Genomic DNA, 18689 nt, shown 5'->3' on the forward strand with positions numbered 1-18689 from the left:
CCCTCACGAATGCCTCTTCTGCCCCCTCCGCCATCTCTAAGAAATGGTCATTGGAGTTGTACGTAATTCTCAGCTTTGCTGGGTAGACCACCCTGAACCATTATTCTTGTATAGCGCTGCCTTTGACCTGTTAAAGGACAGCTCCACCATGACGAGTGCAAAATTAAGTGATCATTGAAATTAATGTCTCAGCTTCTGAAAGAACACAATGCACTTGAAAAGCACATATACAATGCTTGATCTTCAACAAAATTCTGGAACTCTACCTAACGACACTAGTACCGTTCAATATGGACTGTTGCAGCCATTTCCTCAAGGGCAATTGGAGATAATTGCTGACCTAAACTCTATAAATGAATTAAAGAGCTTAGCCGTGTGGATGATATGAATAGCCTGCTACAACTTGCAGCCTGACTTGCTTATGAAATAGGGACTTTAAGGAGGCAGTAGAGTTGTGATCACCAGATTTGGTGCCTTCAGGGAAAATTAGTGGGGAGAATAGGTCGGAGATTTTAAAATGCAAAAGAAACAGATGAAATTGTTCAGAGGTTCCTGAATGAAACATGAGTATTGCTAATTAATCTTTTGTTCCTATATTGTTTATAACACTGACATTTCTCCTGCCCCATTTCATTGATGGATAAGTGTGAAGAAGCATAGATTCTTTTTTAGTGACTAGCTGTTTTGTAGATGTCAAAGAAATGTAAGAAATGCCAACATTTTGCATGGTAGTTAAGCATGTGCCTAACAATCTGCATAATTTATTTGGCAACCCAGTGCCCATCAGACTTTGCTGCTGACTGCATTGTGAAACTAGTCTGCAGGAGTAGATGGATGAGATCAAACCTGGAGTTGATTGAATGTTAATAGATGAGATGGGATTATTGGAAACTAGTAATATTCATTAACAAATGATTAATAGTTCAAACACTGTAAAAGGAAGCAGAAGATTATGACCTTCTGATCAATTTGTTAAAGGAAGTGATAATCTTAGACTGATCTTCAAATGGATAAGAATGAGTTTTAGTATTTGTTTTATGGTTTAGTTTGTTATTGTGATGTAAATCCCAAGAAGATAAAGAAGAAAATAGCAACACCAAGCACCAGGTTGATCTTGGAAACGCTAGGAGTCATTTTCAGAAACAAATCCAATAATAACATTGAGAATAGGTAATGTGTTACAGATCACTTGGGGAGTCCGAGTTGCTGTGGCAACATGCACCTTAACATAGTTTTGTCGAGAACTATGGACAATGATGGTAGAGGCTCCAACTTTCTTCCATCATTTGGCTGACCAGGAATCTCTCCCGCTGTTACTGTCCGTAGTGCGATAATTTGCAGGTTGACAATAACCTGTAGGATGCTTCGGAACGTACATTCCTTGGCAATCAGGTCCTGGGGTGGAACTTGAACCCGGAACTTCTGGCTCAGAGGCAGGGATGCTACCCACTGGGCCACAAGACCTCCATAAAAGAGGTAGAAGATTTAAAAAGTAGATTGTATATAACAGTAAGACTATTTACAGAAAAGTTTAGCCAAATATATAAAGATGGAGTTTGAAAGTCAAAATACACCTTGGAAGGGGTTAATTGCCCAGAAAAATGGGAATCAAGATGCGACAGATTGTAATAAATTATGTTGAGACCAATAGGTAATTTCTAAATCTAGTTAAATCTGATTTGGAATTGATATACTTTGGAAGCCAGTGTTGAAAAAATATTTGCTGGTTACTTAGTGTGGAAATATGCCACTTGTTACAAATCGAGGCCTCAAATGTATATCCATACCATGTCAGTTATTTGTATTTTTTTCTATCTGCTTTCATATAATATCAAACTGTACTTGCTGTATTTTGAATTTGTGTTTACAAATCTAATGTGCATCTCTTTAAACACATACAGTGTGGCTGTCTCCAGGTCTAAAGATGTGCCACCATTTGGCCCACCTATTCCCAAAGGAGTCACGTTTCCCAAATCAGCAGTATTCAGGGACTTTCTTCTTGCCAAAGTTATTAATGCAGAAAATGCAGCGCACAAATCTGAGAAGTTTCGGGCAATGGCCACCAGGACAAGACAGGAGTACTTGAAAGATTTGGCAGAAAACTTTGTAACCACAGCTACAGTTGACGCATCAGTGAAATTCAGCTTCATCACCCTTGGAGCAAAGAAGAAGGAGAAATCAAAACCCCGGAAGGATGCTCAGCTGTACAGTTTTGGAGCTATTGTGTGGAATGTTATTACTCGGGACTTTGGCCAATCTAATGATATTGAATGTCTTCTCGGAATCTCCAATGAATTCATTGTGCTTGTAGAGCAAGACTCCAAAAATGTAGTGTTTAATTGCTCATGCAGGGATGTCATTGGCTGGACCTCTGGATTAATGACCATAAAGATATTTTATGAAAGAGGAGAATGCATCCTGCTATCTGCTATGGAAAGCTGTGCAGATGATATCAGGGAAATAGTACAGAGGCTTGAGGTAAGACAAAATATTTTCATTGCTATTGATTTTAGTATGATTAACTCTTGTGTGATAAGTTTGGATCCCAACTTTGTGACCGCCTTGGTGCCCTTTCCGTTTGTAACCCTCTGAGTGCTCCTCGGTGTAAATATAAAACAGAGCTAGTGTGCAATAACTTAACTAATTTTGGGAATTTTATTCATCTAGAAATATTCCTTGGCTTAGGTTATTATTTTGCTTCTAGCTTAAAATTTTCTCCACAAATACTATGATAGAAAATGCATGCCAGAGAAAGCTCATGTTATACTCAATGTATTAAATATTTTTTAACTTTGGTGGCATTTACTCAACAAATACATATTAATTACAAATAGTCAATGATTGTAGATGCTGATTACAATCACTGCATAGCCTATACCCTCACCCCTCACCCCTTGTTCTTTGTGGCCATAACCGCTGTTAGAATGTACTCTCTGGGTTACCTCTTGCAACTATTACTTTCAGTAATTTAGAGATAGAGCAACAACCATCAATTCAACAGCCTGTCAAAGGGTTGGATAAATGTTTTTCCCAATCCTTTCAGCTTTAAGGAGAGTATGGAACTGGGAAGGCAACTTTAAATCTTCTTTTCTTCCTTAATCCTAACCCTTTTTGTAATATCTTTGTATCTTATCTTGTTCAGTATCTTATCCTCTTCTTCTTTGTTTCACTCCCTTCTTCTCCCCTCACACAATTTTGGAAAAAACAATTGAACAAATAAATGTTAATGAAAACTGTTAGCTGCCTGATGCTGAGGGAGCCTAGGAAATTTGGTATATTCCACATGCTCAGCCGGCATAATCTACCAGTCAGAGCTCTGGTCAAACCTTCACATTTGCGAGGCTAAATACTTGATGTAAAAGCTTTACTGAAGATGATAAAGGACTTGAAAAAATTCAAATATATATGTTAAATCATGTTGTGCAGAGAAAATATCCTTAGATTTTGGTAAAAAAAACTTATTTTGGACATTAAATATTTCAGCCGTAGGGGGAAAATAGCAGAAGTAGTAGTTTTCAGAAGGAACTTGTAATATACAGGAAAATGTTTATACAGCAGAATGTGGTGGTGACAGAGAGAGCCGCATGCGGTAGGTCAGTGATCAAAGTAAAACAGCAGGGTAGTAATTAATGGAAGCAGTTATGCATGGGCACCAGTTCCATTATAGATTATTTGAGCTGAATAGGGTTGGGAGAGTGAGGGGAAGTCAGTTTGGATGACAATAAGTATTTATTTTCACAGTGAATGGCATCGAGATACATTACCAAAATATGCAACAAATATTAATTCTCTAAGGGGTGCTTGGATGTGTTTCTGAGAATGAAGTTACAAAAAGTCGATGAGGGTTAGTCAGAATCATTAATGAGTTTGATTGGCCTGCAGCAATCAGGGGGAAATTTCCCCAAGTGTTTTCTAAATTAGGACGGTTTTTCACTGCAGAGAGATGGGAGGGCATGAGGTACTCCGGGGGGGGGGGGGGGGGGGGGGGGGGGGTGTAGGCCCTTGCCACATGTGTAACATCAAATCTTGTACCATTATTTCCTGTCTGTGAAGTAAGCCGTCTTAATAATATACACAATAGCCAGCTCCGATCAAAAGGATTTTATTAATATTACACTTCCCACCAACATTATCTTTTGGTTTCATCATGGTGGACCCCTTCCCCGACGACAGGACGGGCGAGCCATGCAAAATACCGTAGACTTTAACAAGACCGGAAAATCCCACTGGTGGCCAATGATGAGCCACCTCTGAATCATAGAATCCTTCCAGTGCAGAAGAGGGCCATTCGGCCCATCGAGTCTGCACTAATCCTTGGAAAGATTACCATACATAGGCCCACACCTCTACCCTATCCCCGTAACCCAGTAACCCCACATAGCCTTTTAGACACTAAGGGACAATTTAGCATGACAAATCCACCTAACCTGCGCATCTTTGGACTGTGGGAGGAAACCCATGCAGACACGGAGAGAAAGTGCAAACTCCACACAGTCAAATGTAGCTGGAATTGAACTCGTGTCCCTGGCACTGTGAGGCAGCAGTGCTAACCACTGTGCTGCCCACTCTGCCAATGGAAAATATGCTGGGCTGGAAAATTCCAGCTGGGTTACACCAATGTATTTTACTAATTATGCGGTAGTACGGGCACACATGTGAAATTGGGCCACTTGGACGACTTCAGGCCTAAGGTTTGTAAACTTTGCCTTTTTTCAAATTCTATTTTCATTATTTGAATGCCGCTCCTTCCTAAATAATATGTTGTCTTCCAACTTTTGACTTTTTAATTTTAAAATGTAGAGAAATTTCTATCACACCCTCAACCTTAAGATTTGTAACTGTCCGTTCTGGAAATGGAATCCAGATTTATAGAAATTATGCCATTGTGGTTCATATGCGTGATTCTGGAGGCAATTTTGATCCACGGTCGCTGGCAGAGGGAACAGCAATGCAGTAGAGATTCCGGAGAATCAGGAAACGCGATTCTCTCCAGAGACAGCACGTTTCCCATTTTTCCCCGTCTCTCGCGGTAATGTCACAAGGTTCACGGCCACAAAGGTTGGGAACCTTATTTAAATTGTTTTTTAGTAAATTTAAATATTATTAACCGGCCCCCCGTCACATTGATCCCCTCACTAAATATTCATTCACGTTAACAATATGTAGAGATTCTATCAACGACGTTCACAGCACGTTTGGTAAAATGAGAAACAGTTGAGGGGATCCCTTCGGAGTTGCCACTGTGCCAACCTGTGCCAGGGCAGGGAGGGGGAGAATTACATTCATGTGTGGTGGAGGAGGGGCAAAGCAGGCACAGGGGATGGGGGGAGGAGGAGAGAAATGCCAGTGATACTTCTGTTGGGGTGGAGGTTGCCAGCAATGATTATTGGGGAGGGGGGTGCTGAATCCTCTGTGGTGGGGAGTGGGAGTGGAGTTTATTTTTAGAACTGAATGGGGGGGCACTTTAAAGCTGGCACCGCGATCTCTGTGGAGCTGGTTGCCGGCTCTATCAGGCTCCATTAGACTGATGGTGTTGGCCACGACCACTTATTTTTCTCTCTTTGAAAAGGCTCAGGATCTGGAGAGAAAACTGGTCTGTGCAACTGGAGACTGAACCTGACACATTCCCAAATTCTGGCAAGATTCCACCCTCTGTGACTAATGGTGACTTGGTTCTGTAAAGATTGATTGGTGATGTAACGGGTCCTCTTATTGTCTGAGACAATAACTGGTGGCATGGTAGTACAGTGGTTAGCACTGTTGCCTCACAGCGCCAGATTCGATTTTGACCTGGGTGACTGTATGGAGTTTGCACTTTTTCCCCATGTCTGGGTGTGTTTCCTCCGGATGGCCACCCGGTACTCCCACATTCCAAAGATGTGCAGATTACGTGGATTGGCCAAGCTAAATTGTCCCTTAGTGGTAGGGTAGTCCCAATGGTTTGGTAGGGTTATGGGTGAGTGAGCCTAGGTAGGGTGCTCTTTCAGAGGGTCAATGCAGACCTGATGGGCCGAATGGCCTCCTGCACTGTAGGAATTCTATGATTCTATAAATATGCACTGCAAATAGATCCAGGGGAGTGTTTCCTATGTCTTTACTATTGGGAAAAACATTTTTTTTTTTTTAATTTAGCATACCCAATTCATTTTTTCCGATTAAAGGGCAATTTAGCGTGGCCAGTCCATCTATCCTGCACATCTTTGGGTTGTGGGGGTGAACCACACGTAGACACAGGGAGACTGTGCAAACTCCACACGGACAGTGACCCAGAGCCATGATCAAACCTGGGACCTCGGCGCCGTGAGGCGGCAGTGCTACTCACTGCGCCACTGTGCTGCCCCTGGAAAAACATTTATGTGACCATTTCTCATAGCTAATTAAACCATTCCTTACTGAGGGAAACGCCAAAATCTCCTCTTTCTGATTTGTTTTCTGATTCATTTCAATTGTGGACCATTTTCAAGACCGAGCTGTTTCCTGATGGGGTCTGACGATTAGACATGGTTGCATTTCAGTGTTTAGGAAGCCCTCCGAGTGCATTTGTGAGTTTCAAATATTTTATTTTTTTCTCCTAAATGTTCAAGTTCAATATTTGCAGTTCACACTTGTAATGTACCTTTACTCTGGAATTGTTTCAGCTCAATATTTGAGATGTCATACAACAGCAGCTTGCATTTATCTTGCACCGTCAATGCAAACAGCATCCTGTGGTACTTCACGGCTGGATATAAGCCATCATCTGAGTCAGAAAAGGAAAGATTAGAATCAGTGACCAAAAAATTGATCAGAGGCAGAAGGTTTAGAAAGGAAATTTTAGACGATGGGGCCCAGGTGGTTCAAGGAACGACCACTAAAAGTAGGAGGGAGGGTAGTTGGTTGCGAGGCTGAAGTCAGAGGCCTAAATTTTCAGTGGATATGAGAGCAGTTATAGGATTGGATTGGTAAGAATTGCAATATAGGATGGAGTACAGCCCTGGATGGATTTAAAATCAACAACAACAATTTTTAATTCCATGCGTTAGGAATGGGGAACCAACTTAGGGCAGAGAAAGTCACTGATTGATCAGCACACTTAATGAAAAATAGGATAGTGCAGCAGAGTTTTAAACAAGTTTAATTTGTGATGGTGGAGGAAGGATCGACATCAAGGACAGTGTTGGAGTAATTGATTCTTGAGAAAGTTCCAGTTATGGAGGTAAGTGGGCTCCGTTAGGGAAAGAAGCTGGTGTTGGAAACTGAGCTGAACAAAGCATCTATAATCTATTGATAATTCAATTTGCACTGTAAAAATATTTGAATTAATTAAATGGAATGAATAACAACATAAAGTGATTGAAAATCTAGTGATAATAATGAGTTATTCAATTATTTGAAGTAGGCAGTATTGAATTAAGAGTAACTAGCAGCTGACTAGGGATCTTCTTTTATTCATTGAACTCCCACAGAAAAATGTTCTGTTTAGAATCATGTTTTTTTACTCACATGCATAGTTTTCATTAACCCTATTGGTAGTGATCACACTGAAATGGACTGCAATTGGAATTTAGAAACTAACTTCAATTTCAAGATTCCTGACTTTATTTACTTTTTAAAAATCAAAATCTATGTTTTCACAAGAACTCTTTGATGGCCCGACCCTTTCCCACAAATTGCGGAGAGAAAAGGATCCCTTGTGTACTTGGTGGATGAAAATTCAATAGTCATATTCAAAGGGGAAGTTAATAAATACTTGAAGGAAAACATTTACAGTGCGATGGGAAAAGAGCAGGTGCTGAGGCAGGTAGAGGCATTATCGGCTGAATGACAGCTTTCTATCCTGTCTAATTACGATTTTTTTAGGATTTCAGATGTGGGTAAAAGGAAACTTGTTCAAAAGTATCGAGGCAGGAATGGAGTCACAGTGATAGTAACTCTGTGATACCGACTGTGGCAATGATGCACAAACAAAGGACCATCTGCTCTACTTTGCTGCCAATTTTTGTCTGAATCCTGTAATGCTGTTAATCTCGCCACGTACCATAAAGGTGCCAATACACGTGTAGCCTTATGGCTGGGATGAATGCGTAGTTATTTTTTTTTTTTTTAAATAATTTTTATTGAAAGAGTTTTTCCATACAAACATTTACCCCCACTAATTTTTAAATTATTTACAACACAATCCCTCTAGGCAAATGTCCCTCCCTCGCCCGCCCTCTCGCGCGCACCAGTCCTCCCCCCCCCCCCCCCCCCCAGGCAACCTTAACAAACAAGGCAGCCTACAGTTTCAGACATGAGCAGCGAGCAGACTTGCCCGCGTTACAGTCGTGCATGTCCCCCCCCGACCCTTGCTGCCCCCCCCCTCCCTCCCCCCCCCTCCCTCCCCCCCCCCTCCCTCCCTCCCCCCCCCCCCTCCCCCCCCCCCCCCCGGGTTGCTGCTGCCAAGACCCCGAACGTCTATCTCTGATCTAAAAAGTCAAGGAAAGGTTGCCACCGCCTGGAGAATCCCTGTACCGACCCTCTCAGGGCAAATTTGATCCTTTCTAGCTGAATATAGCTAGCCATATCGTTAATCCAAGTTTCAACGCTTGGAGGCCTCGCGTCCTTCCATTGAATTAATATCCTTCGTCGAGCCACTAGGGATGCAAAGGCCAGTATTCCGGCCTCCCTAGCCTCCTGTACCCCCGGTTCTACCCCGACCCCAAAGATCGCAAGCCCCCATCCTGGTTTGACCCTGGACCCCACCACCTTCGACACCGTCCTTGCCACCCCCTTCCAGAACCCTTCCAGCACCGGACATGCCCAGAACATATGCACATGGTTCGCTGGGCTTCCCAGACATCTGACACACCTGTCCTCACCCCCAAAGAACCGGCTCATCCTTGTCCCCGTCATGTGAGCTCTATGCAGCACCTTAAATTGAATGAGGCTCAGCCTCGCACACGAGGATGAAGAATTGACCTTCTCCAGTGCATCCGCCCACGTCCCGTCTTCTATCTGCTCTCCCAGCTCCCCTTCCCACTTGGCTTTCAGCTCCTCCCCTGATGCTTCTTCCGCCTCCTGCATTATCTTGTAGATGTCTGATATCTTCCCCCCTCCGACCCAGACCCCCGAGAGCACCCTATCACTCGCCCCCTTACTGGGGAGCAGGGGGAACCCCTCCACCTGCCGTCTAGCAAATGCCTTCACTTGTAAATATCTGAACATGTTTCCCGGGGGGAGCTCAAACTTCTCCTCCAGCCCTCCCAGGCTCGCAAACCTCCCCTCTATAAACAGGTCCTTCAGCTGCCGTATGCCCACCCTGTACCAGCTCTGAAATCCCCCGTCGATGTTCCCCGGGATGAATCTATGGTTCCCTCTTATTGGCGCCGCCAACAGACCTCCCATTTCCCCCCTATGTCGCCTCCACTGCCCCCATATCTTGAGGGTGGCCGCCACCACCGGGCTCGTGGTGTACCTCGTGGGGGGGAGCGGCCATGGTGCCGTTACTAGGGCCCCCAGGCTTGTGTTGCCACAGGACGCCCTCTCCATTCGTTTCCAAGCTGCCCCCTCCCCTTCCATCATCCACTTGCGCACCATTGACACATTTGCCGCCCAGTAGTACCCCGAAAGATTGGGTAGTGCCAGCCCTCCACTGTCCCTACTCCGCTCCAAAAAGACCCTCCTCACCCTTGGGGTGCCATGCGCCCACACGTAGCTCATGATGCTACTCGTCACCTTTTTGAAGAAGGCCCTAGGGAGGAAGATGGGCAAGCACTGAAATAAAAACAAGAACCTTGGGAGGACCGTCATTTTGATTGACTGCACCCTCCCCGCCAGCGACAACGGTACCATGTCCCACCTCTTAAATTCCTCCTCCATCTGTTCCACCAGCCTGGAAAAGTTCAACTTGTGGAGGGTCCCCCAGTTCCTTGCCACCTGCACCCCTAAGTACCTAAAGCTCTTTCCTGCTCGCTTGAAGGGGAGTCTCCCAATACCCTCTCCCTGGTCCCCCGGGTGTATCACAAAAACCTCGCTTTTGCCCAAATTTAGTTTGTACCCCGAAAAGTCCCCAAACTCTGCTAATAGTTCCATTATCTCCGGCATTCCCCCTTCTGGGTCTGCCACGTACAGCAGTAGATCATCCGCATACAGCGATACTCGATGTTCCTCCCCTCCCCTAGTCAGTCCTCTCCACCCCCCTGAACCCCTCAGTGCCATCGCCAACGGTTCAATCGCCAGTGCGAAAAGTAGGGGGGATAGGGGACATCCCTGCCTGGTCCCTCGGTGGAGCCCGAAATACTCCGACCTCCTCCCGTTTGTCACTACACTCGCCGTCGGGGCCGAGTAGAGCAGCTTCACCCACTTAATAAAGCCTTCCCCAAACCCAAACCGTTCCAACGTCTCCCACAGGTACTCCCACTCCACCCTATCGAATGCCTTCTCCGCGTCCAGCGCTACCACTATCTCAGCCTCCCCCTCCACTGCCGGCATCATAATTACATTCAGCAATCTCCGCACGTTCGTGTTGAGCTGCCGCCCCTTCACGAACCCCGTCTGGTCCTCATGGATTACCCCTGGCACACAATCCTCTATTCTAGCTGCCAGGATCTTTGCCAGCAACTTGGCATCCACGTTCAGAAGCGAGATAGGCCTGTAGGACCCGCACTGCACGGGGTCTTTATCCCGCTTCAATATCAGGGAGATCAGAGCCTGCGACATTGTCGGGGGCAGAACCCCCCCCTCTCGCGCCTCATTAAAGGCTCGTACCAGTACCGGTCCCACCAAGTCCACATTTTTCTTATAGAATTCCACCGGGAACCCATCGGGCCCCGGCGCCTTCCCCGCCTGCATCTGACCTATTCCCTTGACTAGCTCCTCTAGCCCTATTGGCGCCCCCAGCCCTTCTACCAGCCCCTCCTGGACCCTTGGGAACCTCAATTTGTTTAGGAAGTCCTCCATTCCCCCTCTCCTCGTCGGCGGCTCAGACCGATACAACTCCTTGTAAAAATCCCTGAAGACCCCGTTCACTTCTTGCCCCTTCTGCACTACCTTCCCGCCCCTCTCCTTCACTCCCCCAATCTCCCTAGCCGCATCTCGTTTGCGAAGCTGGTGTGCCAGCATCCTGCTCGCCTTTTCCCCATACTCATAAACCGCGCCCTGTGCCCTTCTCCACTGCGTCTCTGCCTTCCTGGTGGTCAGCAGGTCGAACTTGACCTGCAGGCTGCGCCGTTCTCCCAGCAGCCCCTCCTCTGGTGCCTCCGCATATCTCCTATCCACTTCCAATAGCTCCCCCACCAGCCTCTCCCTCTCCTGCCTCTCCTTTCTTTCTCTGTGCGCCCTTATGGAGATCAGCTCTCCCCTGATCACTGCCTTCAGGGCCTCCCAGACCATCCCCACCTGCACCTCACCCGTGTCATTCAAGTCCAGATAGCTCTCAATGCTCTTCCGGACCCTTTTACACACCTCGTCGTCCGCTAACAGCCCCACATCCAGCCGCCACAGCGGGCGCTGGTCCCGCGCCTCCCCCATTTCCACATCCACCCAATGTGGTGCATGATCAGAGATCGCAATGGCCGAGTACTCAGCTTCCCGTACCCTCGGGATCAGCCCCCTGCTCAACACGAAGAAATCGATTCTGGAGTACACTCTATGGACGTGGGAGAAAAAGGAATACTCCCTCGCCCTCGGCCTACCAAACCTCCATGGGTCTACTCCTCCCATCTGCTCCATGTACCCCCTCAGCACTTCTGCCGCTGCCGGCCTCCTATTGGTCCTTGAGCTCGATCTGTCTAGCCCGGGGTCCAGCACTGTGTTAAAGTCCCCCCCCATGATCAAGCCCCCTGCCTCCAGTCCCGGAATGAGGCCCAATAGGCGCCTCATAAAACCCGCGTCATCCCAGTTCGGGGCATATACGTTGACCATCACCACTTTCTCCCCCTGCAGCTTACCCTTCACCATCACATACCTACCCTCCTTATCCGCCACCACCTCCTCCGCCACGAACGACACCCTCTTTCCCACCAGAATCGCCACCCCCCGGTTCTTTGCGTCCAATCCAGAGTGGAACACCTGTCCCACCCACCCCCTTCTCAGGCGAACCTGGTCCACTACCTTCAAATGGGTCTCCTGTAACATTGCTACATCAGCCTTCAGTCCCTTCAGGTGTGAGAATACCCTTGATCTCTTGACCGGCCCATTCAACCCCCTCACGTTCCAAGTGATCAGCCGGGTCGCGGGACGACCCGCCCCCCTCCCCTGCCGATTAGCCATGTCCTGTTCCCTGCTCGCCCCGGGTCGACCCTCCCCTTCTGACCCGCTCCCCATGGCGATGTCCCCCTCCCCCCACCTCTCCAGTCCTCCACTTCTCGTTTCTGGTCTTTTCAGCAGCAACCCGGTGTCCCTCCCTAACCCCCCTCCCCCCCCAGGCTAGGACCCCTCCTAGCCGCGATGTACCCTCCATTGTACTCCCGTAAGTCAGCTGGTTCACGCTGACCCGGCTGCTCCTGCCACACTCCGACTCCCCCCGGCTCGGGGGGGGGGGCCTCCCCCCCCTTGCCACTCCTCCCTGGCCCCGCTCCAGCGCGGGAAAAGTCGCCATTGCTAGCCACGCCCCGCACTCCTCCCCTCCCCCCTCCTCTGCCCCGCGCGCGGGAAAACAGAGGAAAGCCCGCGCTTTCGCCCTGCCACACCCCACCCCGCCATCTTCAGTTCCACCCCCGTCCCCGTCCATGCCTGTAAAGAACCCCCCCTAGGAGCCCATATCCCCGATCTGCTCTCCCCCCCCGTCCCGCCTCCCCAACTTAACATTATAAATAACAGATAAATAACAAATAACAATGTACTTAACAGTCGCCCTCTACCAAACAGCATAAATAACCATAAATAACCATGAATAACCACAATAACAATAACTAAGGGAAGTTGGCAAAGGGGGAAAAAACATCAGAAGAAAAACCACAGCAAGAGTTCAAAATCCAAACAAAGAATTCAGCTGAAAGTACCCGAGCGGCCAAGGCCGCCAAGTATCCCCTGGGTCTAATTCGAGTCCAGTTTCTCTTCCTGTACAAAGGCCCACGCCTCCTCTGGGGACTCAAAATAGTGGTGTTGGTTCCTGTAGGTGACCCACAAGCGCGCTGGCTGCAGCATTCCGAACCTGATCCGTTTTTCATGTAGCACCGCCTTCGTCCGGTTGTACCGGGCCCGCCGCTTTGCCACCTCCGCACTCCAGTCCTGGTAGACCCTCACTGTCGAATTCTCCCACTTGCTGCTCCTTTCCCTCTTGGCCCACTCCAGCACTCTTTCACGGTCGCTGAGTCGCTGGAACCGCACCAGCACCGCCCTCGGGGGCTCATTTGCTCTTGGCCTCCTAGCCATGACCCTGTAGGCCTCTTCCAGCTCCAGGGGCGAAGGAACGGCCCCTGCCCCCATCAGGGAGCTCAGCATTTCTGCTACATATCCCGGGAGGTCTGACCCCTCCAGGCCTTCTGCCAGGCCCAAGATCCTCAGGTTCTTCCGCCTCATTCGGGTATCCAGCTCCTCAAAACGGCTCTGCCATTTCAGGTGGAGTGCCTCGTGCACCTCTACCTTTCCCACGAGGACCGTGGCCTCCTCCTCCCTCGCAGTCATCTCCTGTTGCAGCTCCCGAATCGACGCCTCTTGGGTCGCCTGGGCTCCCATCAGCCTGGTGGTCGTCGCATTCATTGACTCCAAGAGCTCCATTTTCAGCTCCGTAAAGAAGCGCAGGAGAGCGGCCTGCTGCTCCTCCGCCCATTTCCTCCATTCCTCGGGTGCACCACCGGCCGCCATTTTGGTCTTCTTCCCCCGCTTTTTTTTGGGAGCTGCTGTTGCTCTTTTTACCACCCCACTCCGGGTACCGACCATAAAGTTGGTCTGGTTCTCTTCAGGGAGCCTTCCCCCACCGGGATTTGTCCTTACAGCGCCGTTGGGGCCCTCCAATCGGCCCGAAAACACCTTTGTAGCAGGAGCAGCCAAACGTGCGACTTAGCTGGTCATAGCCGCAACCGGAAACCAATGCGTAGTTATAATACGGGTAACACAAGAGTTCCCAAATCTTTTGTTGTGGACATCTTGTCACAGAATCTGTGGGGCCAAATGAAAAGTTTACGCCCACGTCCCAAAAGCTTGCAGATGTGCCAAGCTGCTAACACCTAACAGACTGTTGTCAACTACAGGCACAGCACCAAAAACAGCCCTTTTTAAAACTCCAGGCCTACAAAATGTAAACGGACCAACCAGTGAAAAAAAATATATAAACCCAAGTATTATGGGGTTGCCCTGGCTTGAAAGCTGCAATTGTCTCAGTGTTGCAGTTTGAGAATCCCTTTCATAGTAGAATGCAGAATGGCTTGTGTTTTCTAAATGGAAGTTATGTTATTGGATGCAGTGAACTGGTATTAGGCCACCAAACCCAGAAGATTGAATTAACGACTTCCATAATCAGACAGTGAGGGTTCATTTTAATAATAATAAAAACAGAAAATGCTGGAAAACTCAGTCGGTCTGACAGCATTTGTCAATAGAGGAACAGAGTTAAAATTTTCAGTCCATGTGACTCTTCTTCAGAGCCCCAAATCAAGTGCCTGATTTGTATCTCACTTAGTTAGATATTTAGCGAAGTCTTGGTCGATGTTACAACATATGTCATCTATTTTTAGGAGGAGATAACAGTAATGTGCTTGGTAACATTCTGTTCGATGCACCAATACAATTCAGTGAATCAATCGGTGCAGTCTACTGTTGAGGTTAGAAGATACCATTTTGTATGTGAGAAAATGGAATTGCGCATTTTATGGCAGGAGAAATTTAACAGATAGTGGTATCAAAGATCCCAGAGCACTGTTTCGAAGACGTGCAAGGGAGTTATCCCCAACTTCCTGGCTAATATATATCCCTCAATCAGCTTAACAAAAAACAGATGATCTGGTCATTAGCACATTGCTAACCAAATTCACAGGAACTATTGACGGATTGCAGATGTTCGTTCATGATACAGACACAACCAAAACAGCCTCCTTCTGCGCTTCATTCTGTGGTTCTGTGGATACTTGGGAACTGGAAAAGCACCTTATAGCCAAAATTCACTTTTAGCATTTCTGTGATGGAAGGCTTTGCAGGAGAGGAGAATCAGGACTCAAATCCAAATGGTAACATGAACAAAAGTGGAAAACTACATGAACAGAATACCAGAAAGTGGGTTTGCTGGTGAATTTGCTCAGTCATTATTGGGCGTGCTGGTGGAGGCCAGGGTAGAGGAAAGGAAAGCTACATAAAGAAACTAGTGATGAATTCAAGCATATAGTATTCAAGCATATGTAATACATTTCACTCCTTAAAGTAGTTACAAGAGAGATGCATTATCTTGTAGGTAATGACTGCAGCCAAAGTAGATTATGGAATATGTTTAGAAATCCTCATTATAGTAGAATAATTCCCTGAATTCAGATATAGGGGTGGATACTCCATTGCCTGACACTGTAATTGGATTTCCCAATCAGGCCGAAAAACGGGATCGGCGCCTGAAGCCAAATCCATTCCAATATTCTGATCCCCTGCCGGCAGCAACAACGAGCTAATCCGTCTGATTAATGAGCTGGAAGACTGTGTCTCCAGACTGCACCCCCACCCCAAACCAGTTACGCATCTGGGAAATCCTCCAGGCGGGATTTGATACAAATTTTTCCCAAGCATAGCCCAGATATGGTGGATCCAGCAGTGGGGTAAGGGGGCAGTGCATAAGTAAGGTACCTAAGGTAGTTCATCGGAACACTCCCCCCCCCCCCCCTCCCCCCCCACACACAATGCAAATCCTTCCTCCCACCTGATCCCTCCCCACCCCCCCATCAGACCCTCCCATCATTTGATAAACACTCTTGCTATTAATAAAGTTCCTCATGACATCAAAAGCAGCCAAGTACTTCAACTTCCTCTTTTTCACAGTGCTGTGCGGCAGATTTAGCTGCTTTTGATGTGGTGAGGAACTATCAGTCCTATCAAGAGCATTTAGAAACATTGTGGTTACCATCAAAGCATTTTAGTGTGAAGGGAAATGTAGATTAATAATCTACCGAGTGCCAACTTCTAGAGTAATAAAATGGTCAATCACTGGCTAATACAATGAATTGCTGTGTGAAATTGAATGGTAGATTTGCATTTCAAAGGTTGTAAGAGAGTTGAAGTCCTTTGAAGTGTACTTGGCTTTCCTGGAAGCCTCTGACATCTAACTGCTACTGCTTTAAACATTTTTGTCTGAGGTAGGAGATGTCAGGGAAAGGTGAGAGAAAAGCAGTGATTTATCACTTTACTGCCTGGACTGCTCTTGTAAGAAGTCTTACAACACCAGGTTAAAGTCCAACATGTTTGTTTCAAACACTAGCTTTCGGAGCACTGCTTCTTCCTCAGGTGAGGAAGGTTTGAATGGCAAAAGGTTTCAATGAGAGGGCATTTTAAAAGTTGCAAAGTAAGACATCTTACTGTGCTCACCCCAGTCCAACACCGGCATCTCCACATCATGGCTTTAGTTTTCACGCAGGGGTCTGTGTTGGGGGAGGGTCTCTGTTGTCAGGATAGCTGTTGTGAGGGGTTCAGTGGAGCAGTTGGGTCACCCTCATGCGAACGTGCTGTGCAGGGGGTGACCCATTATTCCCATGGTGGTGGTGGGGGTGGGGGGGGGGGGTAATGCCCTTGCCTGTCAATGGGAGGCAGTGGGGGGGGGGGGCAGTATTTGCGTTGTGGGGGGAGGTGCTCCCGCTACCATACCTCGGTGCCGGGCCACCTGCTCAAAATGGTGGTCTAATACTGGAATTCGCCGAGCTCTCCATATGTATATTAGCATGGTAAAGGAAAGGGAATTGCAGCTGAGTGCCAGTGGAGCACTTTACTCCAGGTGGCTTATAATGAAATTAATGCTAAAAAGTGGTGTTTACTATATGTTGCATCACAGAATCCTATAAAGTCAGCAATTTAACTCCCAATGTGTAAAATATTTGTGTTAACCCAAAACGAATCTGATAAAAGTAAGACAGAAGATGAGGCCTGTGATTTAAAGTATGTCTCTTTGATCAGTGCCCGACTGCTTGGCGGAGATGCCAAGCCCAGCCTAGCCCAGGCATTTTGCCCAAGGAAAGTGAAAATCCATGTTGGAGCCAGCCTCAGTAGCACTTGTGATTTAGCAGGTGGCTCTAGCATAGGCTCTGGATCACAGCTCCCTGCCACAGCAGAGCTGTTAGGGAGAGACCTGGAGAAAGGATGAGCACAGAAAAAGGAATGTTTCGCAGGAAAGGTTTCAATGAGAGGGCATTTTAAAAGTTGCAAGGAACAGATTCATTACTTGGGTTTATTTTTGAATGGCAAAACGTTGAGTTCTGCTCCTCTTGTTTAAGCTCTGTCCTTCCTATCCAGAATTAAGTTCAGCCTTTGATAGACCCTGGCAGTTGTAGCCAGCCAGTATGAGTTACATCTGTATGGAGATTTGTGCCGAGTCAGCACCAATGCAGAGAAATGGAGTGTGTGCTCCCCTTTCTGTAACGGGAAAATTGCCCTTTGAGCTTTCTGGTTTGTGCTTTATTCTTTTGTTGGCTACACTCTGTCTCTGATTCCTCCCCTCCTTCCTCTCTTGCTGTTTCTCTTACTGCTGTACAATGCTTTCTCTGTTAGTCTTGGGTCCCTTGCCAACTATTTCCCATGTTTTCAATGGTCGGCAGCTGTGCAGTTTCCCTGAGATCAGAGCCATCGAATGAACCAGACAGGAGGGTGCAAAGGGCCAGATGGACAGAGGCAGAGTTGGCAGTGTGTATGCTTCATACTCGTTGATGTATGTATAGCATACATCATCTGCGATATCAAGAGACACTTGAGCTGTAAACTGGACTTAGTCAATTGTAAGTGGATACAGCCATGTCTGCTATGGGACAGGTTGTATCTGGGATCATCATTATGTGTGAGGTGAAGAATAGCCATTGGAGCTACTGGAATGTGGATGCAATGTTTGCAGATAACTCTGACTTTTTTCTTCTGTGAAGTGCTTCATGTTTTTTGTTTATGTTATTATATTTTTTGGGGTTTAATAAATTGAGCGAGGAAATGGAATATTTCTGCATTGTGATTGACCAGGAAATTTGGAGGGAATATGAGTGAGTGTCCACAGGTTTTGTGCATTATGGCTGGTGAACAGCAGAAGTAAGAAATAACTACTTAGGAGAAAACTAATTAGTTATTTCTTTCTTTTGCTATTCACCACTGGGAGAAAAATGAACTTATCCTATTGGTCTTTCAAAGAGCTGCATGGGCATGATGGGCTGCTTGGCCGCATCCTATGCTATATATTCTATGATGTCCAATTGTCTCTAAGGAGGACATGTGGCCTGTTCACAATATAATAAAAGGAAAGTACTGCAGATGCTGGAAATCTGAAATAAAACCTGAAAATGCTGGATAAACTCAGCAGATCTGGTACCATCTGTGGTGAGAGAAAGAGAGTTAACATTTTGAATCCATATAACTCTTCTTCAGAGCTGAAGAGGGGTAGAAATGTGATCAATTATATAGTTGGAGAGGGAGTGTGGAATAGAAGGATAGGAATAGGTGGGAGCCAAGGAGGGAGTGACATACATGCCATGCTCCCTAAACAAAGGGAGTATTAATGGTAGCACTAAGAACCAAAGACGGTGTTGATTGTGGCATAAAACTATGGTAGCAGAATGTGTCAATAGGAG

The 18689-nt window shown here is 46.8% G+C and overlaps 1 protein-coding gene across 7 annotated transcripts in view; it reads left to right on the forward strand.

Moving 5' to 3' along the window:
* The window catches only part of LOC119967679 (signal-induced proliferation-associated 1-like protein 2), a 651675-nt gene that overhangs the window by 364793 nt on the left and 268193 nt on the right, over positions 1–18689 (forward strand). For all 7 annotated transcript variants that reach the window (XM_038800505.1, XM_038800501.1, XM_038800504.1 and 4 more), the window contains one exon: positions 1902–2478. In XM_038800505.1, the coding sequence (XP_038656433.1) occupies positions 1902–2478 (577 nt within the window). The remainder of the gene's footprint in view (positions 1–1901; positions 2479–18689) is intronic.

This window comes from Scyliorhinus canicula, chromosome 6 (assembly GCF_902713615.1).
Source record: "Scyliorhinus canicula chromosome 6, sScyCan1.1, whole genome shotgun sequence".
In the NCBI taxonomy this organism is placed as follows: domain Eukaryota; kingdom Metazoa; phylum Chordata; class Chondrichthyes; order Carcharhiniformes; family Scyliorhinidae; genus Scyliorhinus; species Scyliorhinus canicula.